This window comes from Pistacia vera, unplaced genomic scaffold, assembly GCF_008641045.1.
Source record: "Pistacia vera cultivar Batoury unplaced genomic scaffold, PisVer_v2 Contig461, whole genome shotgun sequence".
Lineage (NCBI taxonomy): Eukaryota > Viridiplantae > Streptophyta > Magnoliopsida > Sapindales > Anacardiaceae > Pistacia > Pistacia vera.
Window position 1 is genome coordinate 1,290,374 of NW_022196292.1, and position 15,549 is coordinate 1,305,922.

Consider the following 15,549-nt stretch of genomic DNA (forward strand, 5'->3'; position numbering starts at 1 on the left):
CTACGTCATTTGATGTATTATTTCTAGTAACTGTAGCATTACTCATCCTTTAAGTGTCTACATACTTGCCTTTGAATTCGTCAAACTTTGTGTCATGGGCAATACAATATTTACAAATCTAATCTCATAAACTTTCTTTCATAACTTTAGTCAGCTCGTAATAAATCCTGTCTGTCCAATTACGAGTTGCTATGTTGCGATTGTGAGAAAATTGGCTTCGTTTGTTTCGCTTTTGGGAATACTATTATTAGTATTCCCAAAAAAGTTAAACAGTAAAATATCATTATTCTCAAAATATATTCCCCAAAAAAGTTAAACAGTAAAATGTCATTATTCTCAAAATATATTTTATATATTTTAATTTTTTTAAACCTCCTAAATTTGTTAATTTAACTAAACACCCCTAAATATTTTTTTTAGAAATTTCAAAAACACTCCGGCCACCCTCCGGCGGTGGTGGCCGATTGTCCGTATTTAATAGGTGGGTTAGGGGTATTTTTATTAACTTTTAATATTTTATTATGGGGGTGTTTAGTAAATAAATAAATATATGAGATATTTTTGTTAATTTCTAAATCATACATCATAATACTCGTCCAATTTAACTTTTTTCAAAATATTATTCTAAAAACTATTAGAATAATGAACCAAAAAGACCGTAAGATTATGTTTTGAATCAATTTTTAATTATACAATAATCTCTCTTTCTTATGTTTTTTTTCTCCACACGCCATCTCTCTCTCACTCTCTCTCACACACACGCACGCACAAAAACACTTACTTTTCGTACTAAATTTTCACTTTAAAACTCAACACTCTCTCCACACCCCATCCTCATCTCACATACTAATACTATTTTAATGTAAACCATTTTTCCTAATTAAATAATAATTTTAAAAGTCAGTAAACAATAAGTTCGGCGACTTGAAAGTTATATAAAAATATCATAAGATTAAAAAAACTAAAAAAAAAAAANAAATTGTGATTGAACAGAACTTTTATTGAAAGAAAATTTTGAGATGATTGATATAATAAGCAAGTCTGCATCTTCCAACTAATTAATAATACAATCGATAATGAATACTGGCAAATTTGCAGAGTAGATAGACAGGGAGGTTTTAGTTTTAGGGTTTTTTTTTTTCAATTTTCAAAATTCCCAAATCGATTTTTATATGTTGGGTGGATTTTCAATTTTAAAAACTATAAAAGTTCATTTGGCCCCCTATTAGTTTCAAAACTATCAAATGCACCCTTGAGCTTCTTGAAACTCGTGAGCTTTTCGAGTCGATCAAGGCTGTGTTCAAACTCGGCTTGACACTGTAGTTGAGCTGAGACAAGCTCGAATTTGATTTGCTATTGTCGAGCTGAGTCGAGCATTTAACGAGCCAAGCTCGAGCAGCTTGGCTAGACTTTCACCCCTAGTTGAAACCTAGGAAACTGTAGATAGAAAGAACTGTGGTGGAGAGAAGTGAAAGAACGACAAGTGTGAGAGAAAATTAGTTTTAAGCTTTGAAATTTGGAATTATAAAATTAATATTAAAACATTAAAGGGTGTTCTTAATGAAATTGACATATCTCAAACTTTTAGTGGCTTGTGGTACCACCGTTTAGACTTGGTCAGGGACTAGTCCCAAACGGGTCTGGGTTTGGCCGTTGGGATGGGACCAATCACTCATGGTCCTAGGCCCATGAAAAATTTCAAGGCCCGAATCGGTTTTATGGCCTCTCATGTTCAACCTGCAAAAGACCATCTACATTAACTCTCATGGCTGCCTCTACCAGTACCAACCCCGTCACAACTCCTCCTACTTTCCAGCCCCATTAAAAAAAAAAAAAAAAAGATAATCCTCATTATGGATGACACCGAAATCGAAAAATCTCGCCTTTCTATCGATCTTGCCACCAGGAAATTCATCTTGAAAGTAATAGGGGGAGATAGGGGCAAATCAGTGGAGTAGATAGACATAGCGGTTTTAGTTTTAGGGTTTTTTTTTTTTTTTTTTTTTTTTTTTTAAATTTTCAAAATTCCCAAATCGATTTTTATATGTTGGGTGGATTTGCAATTTTAAAAACTATAAAAGTTCATTTGGCCCCCTATTAGTTTCAAAACTATCAAATGCACCCTTGAACTTCCTGAAACTTGTGAGCTTTTCGAGTTGATCAAGGCTGTGTTCAAACTCGGCTCGACACTATAGTTGAGCTGAGCCAAGCTCGAATTTGATTTGCTATTGTCGAGCCGAGTCGAACATTTAACGAGCCAAGCTCGAGCGGCTTGGCTAGACTTTCACCCTTAGTTGAAACCTAGGAAATTGTAGATAGAAAGAGCTGTGGTGGAGAGAAGTGAAAGAACGACAAGTGTGAGAGAAAATTAGTTTTAAGCTTTGAAATTTGGAATTATAAAACAAATATTAAAACATTAAAGGGTGTTCTTAATGAAATTGACACATCTCAAACTTTTAGTGGCTTGTGGTACCACCGTTTAGACCTGGGCAGGGACCAGTCCCAAACGGGTCTGGGTTTGGCCGTTGGGATGGGACCAATCACTCATGGTCCTAGGCCCATGAAAAATTTCAAGGCCTGAATCGGTCTTATGGGCCTCTCATGTTCAACCTGCAAAAGACCATCTACGTTAACTCTCATGGTTGACTCTACTAGTACCAACCCCGTCACAACTCCTCCTACTTTCCAGCCCCATTAAAATATATATATCATATATACATATACATATGTATATATATACATATACATATGTATATATATACATATACATATGTATATATATACATATACATATGTATATATATACATATACATATGTATATATATACATATACATATGTATATATATACATATACATATGTATATATATACATATACATATGTATATATATACATATACATATGTATATATATACATATACATATGTATATATATACATATACATATGTATATATATACATATACATATGTATATATATACATATACATATGTATATATATACATATACATATGTATATATATACATATACATATGTATATATATATATATAATCCTCATTATGGATGACACCGAAATCGAAAAATCTCGCCTTTCTATCGATCTTGCCACCAGGAAATTCATCTTGAAAGTAATAGGGGGAGATAGGGGCAAATCAGTAGAGTAGATAGACATAGCGGTTGTAGTTTTAGGGTTTTTTTTTTTTTTTTTTCAATTTTCAAAATTCCCAAATTGATTTTTATATGTTGGGTGGATTTTCAATTTTAAAAACTATAAAAGTTCATTTGGCCCCCTATTGGTTTCAAAACTATCAAATGCACCCTTGAGCTTCCTGAAACTTGTGAGCTTTTCGAGTCGATCAAGGCTGTGTTCGAACTCGGCTCGACACTGTAGTTGAGCTGAGCCAAGCTCGAATTTGATTTGCTATTGTTGAGCTGAGTTGAGCATTTAACGAGCCAAGCTCGAGCGACTTGGTTAGACTTTCACCCCTAGTTGAAACCTAGGAAACTATAGATAGAAAGAACTGTGGTGGAGAGAAGTGAAAGAACGACAAGTGTGAGAGAAAATTAGTTTTAAGCTTTGAAATTTGGAATTATAAAATAAATATTAAAACATTAAAGGGAGTTCTTAATGAAATTGACACATCTCAAACTTTTAGTGGCTTGTGGTACCACCGTTTAGACCTAGGCAGGGACTAGTCCCAAACGGATCTGGGTTTGGCCGTTGGGATGAGACCAAATAAAATTATATAGGGAGGGGTTATGTAATTTTTAGGAGGATATTAGTAAATTTTTAATTAATTTTAAAAAATAATAAATAAATTAATGGTTAATTATAATTAATAATTATTTATAAATATAGGGTGTTTTAAATTTAAACTTTAAAGAGATAATTTAATTAATTAATTTTAACATTAATGTAATATTCACACAATCACACTGCATAAATAAACAATTAAATAACTTTGTTTTTATTAAATTATTCATTTACATCATTCAAATTTGTGTTCCTAAAGAGTTCGAGTAGTTCGGGATCTTCAAGGTAGTGTTGTAGTATTCTCTCTGCATTAGTCAAATCCTATAAACACGTTATCACTTCAATCATCTCATTGGTTAAAGAACATCTTCTGTCTTAAAAAATCTAGCCACTCGTTGACGCAGTGAGTAGCGTGATAAAACAAGGCTAGCACTCGACTATACCTTTCGAACTGATAAACAAGTTTCAATCCAGAAACTTAAAATTTGAAATCTGAAGAAAAATCTTAATAATGTATTGAATATTCTATATTCTCAAAAGAAACAAATAATATGTTTATATAGGGTAGTTATAGCCAACCCTAATAGGACTCTAATTAAACAAAGAAATAAAATCCTACTTAAACACAAAGACTAATTAAAACAAGAAACTAATTATAAAATAAGAAAGTAAAAGTTAACTAAATTAAAACTTCCTAAATCAACTAAACTCCTAATTAAAATAGAAAACTACTTGAATTCCTAAATGAAACCCTAAATAAATAAGAAAATCAAATAAAGAAAGGGAAACAAAAACAAAAACAAAATTAAATTCTAATTAAATCCTAATTTAACATTATTTTCCCCACATCAAATGTACGAGCTAGAGCTTCTACTTTTGCCATGTTCCATATACGTTCACATGCTCGATCCTTGATAGATGTCTTCATCAAGGTCCTGCTAGTCGTCTTTGCTGGATGTTCCACTTCCATTGTACCTACTCTGATATAAAGAAAAAAAGCTTTCCAATTTTTTCTTAAAGTTAGTCAAATACGACATATAATCATATCTTAAATGTTGGCCTATCTTAATAATTATATAATAAACTACATGTAATTTAAACATAAGATCTACAACAAAGCCTAATCCATATAAGAATGGAATATCTAACCAATACTTCTCATATTTTTTTCCATCTTTGAAATAATTTCCATTAAGACGTCATTATATCTATATTTAGCAAACGTTTTAGAAATTTGAAGCAAAATATCTAACGCTAAATTAGTAGTAGGATAATAAATACCATTTAATTATTAGTGTAATCATAAAAAACTTTAAGAAATGAATAAAAAAGTTCGCAAACTGTCTAATCATCATAGTTGACAACTTCCTCCGGATAGTTCTTCCTGGAAGAAATCTGTAATTTGTCTTGTGGTTGGCAAAACTTTTTCCAACATCAAGTAGGTGGAGTTTCAACGGATAGGTATGTCTGTACATAACTTCAAAGGTCGAATCGGTGAGTCCTTTTACTTACAATATTTGACATACTCCTGCCATCTTTTATTACTACCACTGATGATGAATCCGATATCTGTGCACACCCTCTCAATCTTTGAATTTATAGCTTTTAAATCTACTTTAACAAACAAATTGATGATGTGACAAGCACATCTCTGGTGAAAAAATTTGCTTTCACCACGCGGATCCAATCTCTTTTCAAATAAAGAGATAGCCACGGTGTTAACAACTGCATTATCTAGCGTTAGCGCTACAACTCTATCTGTTAATACATATTCTTGTAAAACTTCAATAATTGTAAAATAAATAGTGTCAGCATTATGTGCAGTATATAACGGTTTAAAACCTATCAATTTTTGTTGCTGTGATATAAGTAATGTATTGTGACAATTAAAAAATCTGTTTTTGATCTACAAGCCCATATGTCTGAAGTAAGTGCAATAAATATATTCCTAAAATTTTGAAATTTGTTTTTAAGTTGAACATTTATTTTGTCATAAAACTTGTACCTTTACTAAAGGGGTATATGCTGGACAAAATGCATTTTTAATCATGTGAATAAAATAAGGATTTTCATATAAAGAAATGGGAGAGTCCGTAGCAACTATGTATCTTGCTGTTTCCTCTCATGCTTGGAGTGCATTGTATTGCCATGTTGACAAAGTTGAGGATTGTGGATTAAAATTAAGTTGAGTTTCAATTTGCTTATCGAGTTCGGTTGAATATGAACCAGATAGCTACATTAATTGGGGGTGCTTCTTCTCCAACTGTCGCAACATCGTCGAAGTCTCGTTCTCAATGCCGATAATGGTTGTATATAAATTACATACCCCGCACGTTTCTTCTCCCTCCCCATTTGTCTTTGTTTGTTTTGATTTGGTGAAGTATCGCCATACCCCGAACACGTCCCTCTTTGACGGTCGGGGTCAGGACGTGGAGTTGTAACTCACTTGTGTTTGGCTGCACCGAGTCTCGACCGAATGTGGTTGTTGAATTGCAGTTGCTGCCTTCGGAAAGGGTGAAAATGGATTGAACCCTTCCATTTCTTTGGTGGATGAACGTAAAACTCATTTGAGGATAATCCTCCAAATGCATAATTTCGGGAATCTATTATGAATTTATGATAAAATAATAAATAATTAAAATGAAAAAATTGAATAATAATATGAACAAGAGATTAATTTAATTTATAGAAGAAATTGGAAAAAAAAAACTCGCCCCTGACCGTTGGTAGCCAACACCCAACGGTCATGTGTAATTCATTTTACTTTTTTTTTATTTGGTAAAATATCAATTTAACCCTCATATTTTTTATCAATTTCAATATTTATAGGAGGTTTTTGGATTTTGTCCAAGGGCTTTTGGAAAAAGGGAAAAGGGGTTTGGGCTTGGGCCTAAGACTGGAGGAGGGATCGAACCAGGGCCCGGGCGCTCCTCCATGGGCCTGGTCCGGGTTTAGGACTAGGCCTCCAAGGATCGGTTTTTTGGGCTCGGTCCCAAATTCCCACCTCTACCACCGCACCATTGTATTCTAGCTTTTTTTCTTATAATTAATAGGGATGTCAAAATAACCCATAGGTTTGGGTAGACCTGGCAAACGGGCGAGCCATACGGGTATGGGTCGGGTAATCATGGGTAACACCTCAAACGGGTACAGGTAAACGAGTAAGTGTTTTTTGAACGGGTAAGAAAATGCACCACTCGTACCCACCCGTGCGGGTGCAGGTTGACCCGCGGGTCACCCACAAAAACAAAATCATATGGAATTGAGGAGATGATGTCTCTATACTAAATGAAAGTCAACAAAGCTTTGCTAGTTTTCTTTTCATTCAAACAACTTACTAACAATTACATATATAACTACATTGATATAAAACAGGAAATGGATCAAGAATTTAAAGAAAATGAAATACTTTTATCATTTTGAAGCATGTTTTGAGTTATTTAAAACTAAAATAAAGTAGGATATTACCTTGCCATAATTTGGAAAGTTTGTTTTGAGGATGTACTCAACAAGCGTAGGGTCAGTGGTGAAAATCTCATTTCTAGAGAAGGAAGACAATCAGTAGCTTTTATATTTGCGTGAAAGGTCAGTCATTAAGTCAAAGAGCTTGTAATAATTGAGTACTCGGTTCAGGGGAGAGGTGGCGATCGGGTGATGTTTTTCAGTCTTCTGAGGCAATTTTTTGGCATGGAATCTGAGGAAGAATATGGCAGAGATTAGTGCTAAAGTTGCCGCTGTGAGAGGGATGAAGTAGGAGGAAAACTCATTTCGGTCGATCATGATTAAGGGTAAGCAGATGAGATTTGGATTCAGATCAAAATAGAAACAATAATATTAACCCCACTCCAAGAAATAATTATTACTAAAATTTATGACCACTTACCAAGAGTAGAAGAAGCTCTTGAATGTTTATCATTTATTTATTTTTTAATAAATGATAAATATTCAAGTTAAATTGAGAGCTGAAGAAAGAGAGAGAGAGAGATTGAGAGCTGCCTGTGAGGGGCGTTTGTCTGAGCCTATGAACTGGTCAAACTAACTTATAAGCTCTAAAATTAAGCTGACCTATTTGTTTATAACTTTTTTGGGTTTATAAGCTGAACTTATAAGCCAAAAGAAATAAGTTGGAGGGAAAGTATTTTTTTTTTTTTTTTTTTTTTTTTTTGCTTATAAACACTTTGCTTATAAGCTATTTTGACCAAGTATATTACCACATTACTCTTCTTTAATTTTAAAATTTCATCCTATATCCTTATTTTTAATAATGTAGTACATTTTTTAGTCATTTTAATAATAAAATGTACTTATAAGCCACATTTTACTAAACGTATCAACTACTTATCAATCACTTATAAGTACTTTAATCAAACCAGTAACTTCTTAAATTTTAAATACTTATAAGCACTAGCTGCTTATAAACTAATTTTCATTAACTTAACTAAACAGGCTTTGAGAGAGAAGATGAGTTGAGCGTGAGAGAGAAGATGAGCTACTTGAGAGAGAGATTGAGAGTTGCGTGAAGAGAGATTGAGAGCTGCGTGAGAGTCTGATAGAGATTGAGAGCTGTTGGTGCTGGGCTGCGTGAGAGAGAAATGGTTTAGGGTTTTCGGGTTTAAGTTAAATGCGAGTACCCGTGGGTATTACTCGGCCCACCCGTCATTTTCACAGGGCTAGTTCTAGGTTTGGGGATCCAAGGAGCCCTACCCTGATGGGTTGAATTTGAATTGTAAAAATTTTGGGTTTGTGGATTTAAGTTTGAATATCTTGATCCAAATTATTTTGGTGCAGATATGGGAATGATAACTTTGGCCTTGAACTGTCCCATTCGTCCCAAATATATATAAGTACGAATAAATAATTATAAAAAATATTTAACATTAAGATTATAAGTATTACTTATAAAATGTCATATTATATTTTTTTCAAACAAAAACAAACCCTATCCACCACAACCTTATTCCTCTATTGACTTACCAAATTGATATTTTTCCATCTTCTTCACTTGTGAATATGAAAATAAGGTATGTGCTTAAATTGTTTAATCTATAATTACTAACATTATATATTTTATTCAACTTTATAATTGTATGAACATTAACTTTATATTAAATTTAACATTAACTTTATATTAATTTTTTTCTTTTATATTGTCAAATTAAGTTGTTTAGGTTATGAATTATTTTGTGAATTATGATTTTACGTTATTTGAAATCAGATTTATTATAAAATTATATTTATATTCAATATCATTATTTTTTTGTTTATGATTTGTATGGATAATTTTTGTGGTAGAATTATTAAACTTGAATATAAATTTTATATTTAATAATTAAAATTACTATTTATCAATTTGTTTACTTTATTTTAAGAAATAGTTTGTATATTTGTGTTAGAATTCTTTTTATATAAAAAAAAAAAAAAAAAAAATGGATCGAATGAGACGATCCAAAGTTTTCCTCTAAAAACATAACCCAAACTCGAACACGCCCCATTTTTTAGAATGGAGAATTGGACAGATTTGAGTATTCATAAAAGAGGTGGTAACGAGCATAGAATTCTTAGTATCCAACCCAACTCGCCCCATTAACATCTGTAAAAATTAAGTATATATGTTGTAGTTTAAAATATATTTTTGTTACCCACAGTTATTTTTGTTGACAATTCAAGGGTATAGACTCTCTTTATAATTCATTTAAATCAACTCCCCTTAGTTGGCTACAACATCTTTGAACTTTGATAAGTAGTGCTGTAATTATTAAAATGCACTTCAAGATATTATGGTTTTAAAAAAAGGAATTAATTGTGATTATTACCCTCAAAATTTAAAGAATTTTTTTTATCCGTTTATTCCATTCAATGAACAATAATTTTAATAAAAAACTTTTTTATACAAACTGATGTGACAAAAGATAATTAGGTGATTTTAAATTAAAAAAACTTTCACCCTATCATCTTTTGCTACATTAGTTTATATGAGAAAATTTGTATGTAGTATTACTCTTCAGTAATGTCATACATATATTGTAAATGCATAAAATGTATATCAAGTTCTTAATAAACTATATATAGAATCTATATTTGCATTATCAAGTTATACTAATTTTGCGGTTTTGTCCCTGTGTATCTAATAGCTTGGAGTTATGGTACAACTCAGTTCTGGTCTTATTGGCCGGTTATATGAAGAGTGCAGAGACTGCAATAGCTACATTCTCAATCTGGTAATTACTCTTTCATTTACATCAAATTAATTAACAAAATATTAGCACTACTCATCACAATGAATCGCAGCCTTAACATTGCAACATGGGAATTGATGATAGGCCTCGGCTTCCTAGTTGCAGCAAGGTGACACTTAATTTTCAATAATATAACTCTACTATTCTCATTTTATATTTTTCTAATAGCATGTTAAGTGAAACTGATATCTAGCAATTGATGGTTCAGCGTGCGGATATCCAATGAACTGGGGAGAGGAAACACTAAAGCTGCAAAATTTTCCATCAAAGTCATTCTAAGTACTGGGACGTTTATTGGAGTAATATTTTCAGTGGTATGTTTATTTTGGAGTCATCAAATAGCATACGTGTTTACTAGCAGTGAGGAAGTCGCAAAATCTGTGTCAAGCCTCTCTATCCCTCTTGCCTTTTCAGTCTTGCTCAACAGTATCCAACCAATCCTCTCAGGCAAGTAAAATTGATTAATTGACCATATACATATATAAATGAATTTAATTTATCATATATAAGTTAAATACGTATCAATTCAAATTCCTGGAACCTCAAGATGAGATCTCTTGAGTTCAAGGGTTTTATTCGGACTGAGAACTAATTTAATTATCATCTTTATGCAAAGCTTTACGTGATCCTTGGGCTTCTGTCATTTACATTTTTTTATTTAATTTTCGACATTTCTTTTAAACTGTTTATCTTTGTTATTTAACTGTGATAAAATAAAGATTTAAGGTAGTTATATTTAAGCCAGTTTAACACATTTCATCACCATTGTATCAACATGATACTTTTTCAGTATATAAAAAAATGAATGTAAATTTGTCATTACATATTAATGCATTTACTTAGAAAATTATTGTAAACAGGAGTTGCCGTTGGTGCCGGTTTGCAAAGTGTTGTTGCATATGTAAATATCGGTTGCTATTATATGGTTGGGGTGCCAATTGGAGCTCTGCTTGGATATGTTGCCCATCTTGAAGTGAAGGTAAAATTCTAATTAATTCATGAGGTTTTGAAATTTTAAGTAATTTGCAGTGTTCTTGAGAAATCCTTTCATAACTCAAGGTATTTTCTATTAAAATTAGAATGTTTGATTACATGCCAAAATCGAGACTGAAATATGTTATTTGAAATAAAATAGATTATTATTATTAAAAAAAAAAAGAAAAAAGAAAAATTTCAGATAATAATAACATAGTAATTTGTTTATGATATTACAATTAATTGAGATTAAAATCTATCAAATAATGCGTTGTATTATTATACATATATATATGTTGTTTAATATAACAGGGTATATGGATTGGAATGATATGTGGAGTGGCAATACAAGCACTTTCTCTTCTTTTTATGACATGGAGAACAGATTGGGAGAAGCAGGTAACTAGTATTATTCATCATTCTTTATTCGTGAAGATTTTGCATCATTATTTATGGCAACTAACACTTTTTTTTCTTTGATTTACAGGTCACAAGGGCATCTGAACGTCTCAATAGATGGCTCTTAAACCCCCCTGATCAAGAATCAAATCAAAGCCTTATTCAGAATTCAGAATAGAAAAAAAGAAAAAAGAAATGCTGCACGACCTCTTTAATTACGGGTTAAATAATACCCACTGCTTTAACTTTAGTTATGACTGACATATAATTATTTGGATTGTAGGAAGATCAAATTGATTTCTAATTATTGAAAGTGTTTTATGTTGTGCGGTAAATGCTGAAGCATAAATTTATGCCATATGTCATTCTTTCAGGTTAATTTTATTTACAAGTACAATTTTAACAATGTATAAGCTTACTTTTTACTCAGATTAGGGGATATATTTTTTTATTAAACCTTTGTAAGTCATACTTGTGCACAGGGAAAACAAAGAAAGCAATACAAGGACATAGGACTTGCACTAAGTTTGTGAATTTAAGTTTATTTTCATATTTATAAATCTAACACTTAAGTTTGTGAATCGCATTTGCGTCACAGCATAAAATTTCCTTTGTTGCAGTAGGCGTCCCAACCTTCACGTTTCTACTTCGTTTCTTCTTCGTGCCACGACAGGAATTTTTCCTCGCTGCGACAACCAGCTTATGGAATTTTTCCAAAGCTAAACATCCTCCTTCGCAGCTGCATACTTTTTCTTCTACACCAACATCTTCATCAATTACCAAAAAGTGTTCGCATCTCAACACTCCTCTTTGAACCTTTTCGGAAGTAACTTCAAAGCATGTTCTTCATTCTCGGATTATAGGCTTCTATATCCAATCAACTTTGAATGCCTTCATGCATGGCTCTTCATGCCTTAATGGCTCTTCATGCCTAACTTGCAGCCAATCTTGCAGCTTCGCTGCCATTTTGCAGCCATCTTGCATCCTATTTTACTGCCCAAATTTGTTGCTTTTATGGCCAACCTTGCAGTCATCTTGCTGCCATAACTTGCAGATTTCTTCTCCTTCCAAACTACTTGTTGGAGTGGTCTCACACAACCTTTTGTTGTGTAAAACATGTTCTTCGGCATGCTTCTTTTGGACATCGTCAAGTCCTCTCACTGGTTCTCGCCGACATTCTTCTTCCTCCACCCTTCTGTTGGAGTGATCTCACACAACCTTTTGTTGTGTAAAGCATGTTCTTCGGCGTGCTTCTTTTTTGGACATCGTCAAGTCCTCTCGCCAGTTCTTGCCGACATTCTTCTTCCTCCACCCTTCTATTGAAGCCTTTTTTTTTTTTTTTTTTTTTTAAATAAAGTAAGCACATTAAATACTTACTTACCCTTTCTTCAACAACTTTAGCCTACCGCTTTTGGTGTTGGTTTCTTCTCTCCAATGTTCTGTTAGAGCAACATATCTTCTCACAAGTTTCATCTCCCACAGGCCCTTTAAGAATTAGAGTTCTGATACCAATTGTTGAAAATTGATAGGGTGCTTTGATACCAATTGTTGGAAATTGAGAGGTTGCCTTGATACCAATTTTTAGAATTTGGAGCAATAACAAAATAAAAAGGAATGTTTTTTCCATTATTTTATTGATCAACTTCTCGCTCTTAATTACACACAAACCAACTTTTTTCTTCTCTTATATAGAAAGAGGTAACAATCATAGAACTAAACAAAATCTATTCTCCTGCTTAAAAATGGAAATGAAATAATAACCCTGAACAAATTCTACTTCCCTAATTCAACTCAAAATAAAAAAGGAAAACAGTTAATCCTAAACTAAAATTTTAAAACTAGAAACTAATTACTAAAAATCAAACACTTAAGTTTGTGAATCGCATTTGCACCGTGACATAAAATTTCCTTTGCCGTGGCAGGCGTCCTAGCCTTCACGTTTCTCCTTTGTTTCTTCTTCGTGCCATCACAAGAATTTTTCCTCGCTGCGGTAGCCTACTTCTGGAATTTTTCTAGAGCTAAACATCTTCCTTTGCCGCTACATACTTTTTCTTTTGTAGCAACATCTTCATCAACTACCAAAAAGAGTTCACATACCAACATTTAGAACTTTTAACCCATTTTTTCAAAACTGATTTGTAAGCCAAAATCGTAAAAGATCGACTTTTAGTCACTGTAGTTTATATTTTTAAAACAGACCTTTGCATCTAGCCATTTTCTCGTGTTTGGTAAATCTTCAGAAAAGCTACAATGTTTCCTTCTGATTGTTTTCAGTTAGTTGGATCAGTTTGGTTTCCAACTTGTGCTTCCAAATTGTTGTAGGTGCCATTATTTTGTGCATGTATGAGAAGAATCGTACACATATTTGCCTTGAAGAGGCCAAGGTTACAGGAAATGAAAAAGTTTGTCAACTCCTTATGAAGCACAACGAAATGGTTATGGATGGGTGTTACACTAATTTGTTTTATGATCATAAAACAACAACAATATCAATCAACCAAGAGCATAAACATAAAGCACACAAGGAGACACATGGTTCGGCTAAAAAAACTTTTAGCCAACATCCATGGGACTTGGTCTATATCGAAGCTAATACACTATAACACAAAACATTACAAGACAATCCAAAGTTGAATTTAGATAAAGCAAAGTAAAACTCCCTGTTCAAAGATACATTAAACTTCACCCTTTGATTTCTTTAAGGTCTTGTCACGATCAGCTTCCTCTAAGAATCCTCTTAGATTGCTTGAGCTCCCCTCAAGCTTCAATGGTTGAAGCATCCCTTCAATTCCTTGGGTTAACTCCCTTTAAGCTCATAAACAAAGAGGAACCAAGTTCTTACACTCAAAGATCAAAAAAGTGATTGATAAAGATAAATCACAAACAAAGAAAACCTGATCAAAATAAACTATGAAAAATTCAAAGCTACAATAGAAGAACAAAATACCAGGTCTAAAGAAACGCAAGGAAGAAGATGATCAATTTATATCCTTGCACTTTTTCATCTCTACCGTACAAGCTACTTTTCAATAAGGAGCCTTGGATCACTCTTTTGAAAGAGTTACACCTGCAAAGTGACAAAGCAATGCAATTATCTTGCATAAAAATAAAACTTTATAATCAAGAAAGAAAAGTGCCACCTATACTGGGAAACGAAATGTTTGCACATAATAAAAATGTGTTCACATATTTTGTTCAATCACAATCAAAGAAAACAAAAAATATGTGTGCACATTCATAGGATATTACCACATGTGCAAACCAACAAAGAATTCACAATTGTGCTTAAGTACAAACATGCACACAAAGTTCATAAGTCGACAATAAGACTTTACAAGAAAGTCTTTGAAACTTCTCAAACCTAGAAATATAAATCTTGAATAAATGCAATTCAAGTAATTTATGGTTGCTTTACTATTATGCCACTATAACCCAACCCCACTTATTCTTTGTCATTCATTTGATATGTACTTGACTTCATATTAGTTGGGTCTGTTAAACATGGGAACTTAACTTGGTATGTAGGTGTAATTTGGTTTTCAGTTAAAACAACTTCGTATATAAAAGGCAATCAGCCTACCCCAGGACAATCCCCGGGGTTAGGACCCCAAAAACAGCCTATACAATACTATGAAAAACACACACACACACACACAAAAATATTCTTCCAACCTCGGACATGCCTCAGGTTAGGAAAAAAACCAAAGAAAGCCAACACCCACCTTCCACCAACTTCCACCACATGGAAACCTCCCCTAGGCCTACCTTGGCCAACCCAACTCTTTAGTCTTATGCAAAAATACTTTTTACTCTAAAATATTACATTAATATTATATTTTATATATTATTGGCTGAAATAATGCTTATAAACAATCAATTATATATTTTTTAAATTACTATTGTAAAAATATTAGTAATATAAAAAAATTAATACCCTTTTTTTTTTTTTTTTTTTTATTTTAATAAACATCCTTTAGGCTTTACACCTCAAAGAATTATCAATATTCATTAATATCCATGGCAATTCTTCACAGTTAAAAAATATCAAGAAAATTGTTAAGATCCCACATTGGAAGGGAAAAGGGTGGGTATGTGGGTTATAAGGGGTTGGACACCCTCTCTTGGCAAGTCGATTTTCCAAGGAGAGTTCTACCCAAGCCCATAAAAGACTCATGGCCTAGC

At 32.6% G+C, this 15,549-nt stretch overlaps 1 protein-coding gene across 1 annotated transcript in view; it reads left to right on the plus strand.

The window, feature by feature from the left end:
- LOC116145439 (protein DETOXIFICATION 24-like) overlaps positions 1-10,984 on the plus strand; it is a 32,056-nt gene extending 21,072 nt beyond the window's left edge. Inside the window, exons 3-6 of the mRNA XM_031430897.1 lie at positions 9,889-9,975; positions 10,046-10,102; positions 10,202-10,440; positions 10,854-10,984. Of these exons, the coding sequence (XP_031286757.1) occupies positions 9,889-9,975; positions 10,046-10,102; positions 10,202-10,440; positions 10,854-10,984 (514 nt within the window). The remainder of the gene's footprint in view (positions 1-9,888; positions 9,976-10,045; positions 10,103-10,201; positions 10,441-10,853) is intronic.
- Positions 10,985-15,549: the final 4,565 nt, after the last annotated feature.